This window comes from Etheostoma spectabile, chromosome 7 (assembly GCF_008692095.1).
Source record: "Etheostoma spectabile isolate EspeVRDwgs_2016 chromosome 7, UIUC_Espe_1.0, whole genome shotgun sequence".
NCBI classification, from domain to species: Eukaryota; Metazoa; Chordata; class Actinopteri; order Perciformes; family Percidae; genus Etheostoma; species Etheostoma spectabile.
In genome coordinates this window covers 25,946,750-25,948,055 of record NC_045739.1, presented here as the reverse complement: position 1 = coordinate 25,948,055, position 1,306 = coordinate 25,946,750, and the positions used below count along the sequence as shown (strand labels likewise).

Sequence of the window (1,306 nt, the reverse complement as noted above, 5' to 3'; positions counted from 1 at the left end):
TGAAGTATTGATTTTTGGATAGGCAGACACATATGTTGTTTTATTGATGAAATGTATTTATGTTTTTATTCATCCTCCTTTATCATGGAGACTAAATCAGAGCAGCTTCAATACACATTTATTTCAATTTAAATGACATGATGATGAACATCAAACTTAAACTTTACTTAAAATGTTTGTTAATGTTAGTCTTTAATGTCACACTATGAATATAATGTCGTATAGTGTTGCAAATTGTGTTTGAAATCTTTTATTTCACTAAATACTCTAAATAAGTAATGTATGGATAAGGTTACAGAATTTGTGAAAGATTAGAAATTTTATTTCTAGTATAGTTTGATATATTTCAGCTCATTGTGTAGATGATTGTCTCTGTGCTGATATGCATGAGAGGCTTCTTAAAGGGAAGTGAACATTTGTGAGTGAGGACTGTGGGCAGAAAAAACCATCTGACCAGAAACTCCTTAAACGGAGAAAACCAATCCTCACCACCAGGAAAGGTGTCCAAGTGTCTGCTGGTTGATTGACAGCTGTGTGGTCTGTCCTCTAAGCTGATTGTGTCTCCTAGGTGATGCCCGTCCCACCCTGACGGTGCTGCCCCCCTCCAGTGAGGAGCTGCTGAAGGGGAAGGCCACGCTCATGTGCCTGGCCAACAAGGGCTTCCCCTCAGACTGGAGTCTGGCCTGGAAGGTGGACGGCGGCAGCAGCAGCAGCAGCAGCTGGGAGGAGAGCAGGAGCCCCGGGGTGCTGGGGAAGGACGGCCACTACAGCTGGAGCAGCACCCTGAGGCTCCCTGCAGACCAGTGGGGGCAGGTGGGCTCTGTGACCTGTGAGGCCTCCCAGGGCTCACAGACTCCGCTCTCAGAGACACTGAGGAGAGACCAGTGTTCCCAGTCCTGACCTGACTCACTGGGACTCTGCTACTGGTTTCACTCTGATACTGATCTCAGTCTGCTCTCTGCAACTATCTCTGTATTTAACGTGATATCTTTCAATAGCGATATTTACCAGCTTGTTGCAATCTTTCTATGTTAATTCAGTGTTTAAAGACAATAAAGACGTGTTCATCAAATCAGTCTTTATGTTTGTTATTATCAAAGTGTCTCTTTACAGTACATCTTTTCTTAAGTGTGTTAGTGATTTTTTGAATTTCTGAGGACAAACTGATCGAACAAAACTGTTGCCAGCTCTCTATTGATGACTGCAGAAAGACTTTTAGGATTATATAAAACAAGGTCTGTAATAATAAACCTTTGGAACAAAACTCATGGTCAGAACATTTCAATGATACATCATCCAATCATCT

The 1,306-nt window shown here is 42.1% G+C and overlaps 1 pseudogene and 1 gene segment (V, D, J or C); one reads left to right on the top strand and one right to left on the bottom strand.

Moving 5' to 3' along the window:
- Positions 1-1,306, bottom strand: part of LOC116692386 (immunoglobulin lambda-1 light chain-like) — a 32,137-nt pseudogene that overhangs the window by 16,282 nt on the left and 14,549 nt on the right.
- LOC116692388 (Ig kappa-b4 chain C region-like) overlaps positions 566-1,306 on the top strand; it is an 11,288-nt gene continuing 10,547 nt past the window's right edge. Inside the window, 1 exon segment of the C gene segment in view lies at positions 566-960. Coding sequence covers positions 640-900 — 261 coding nt within the window.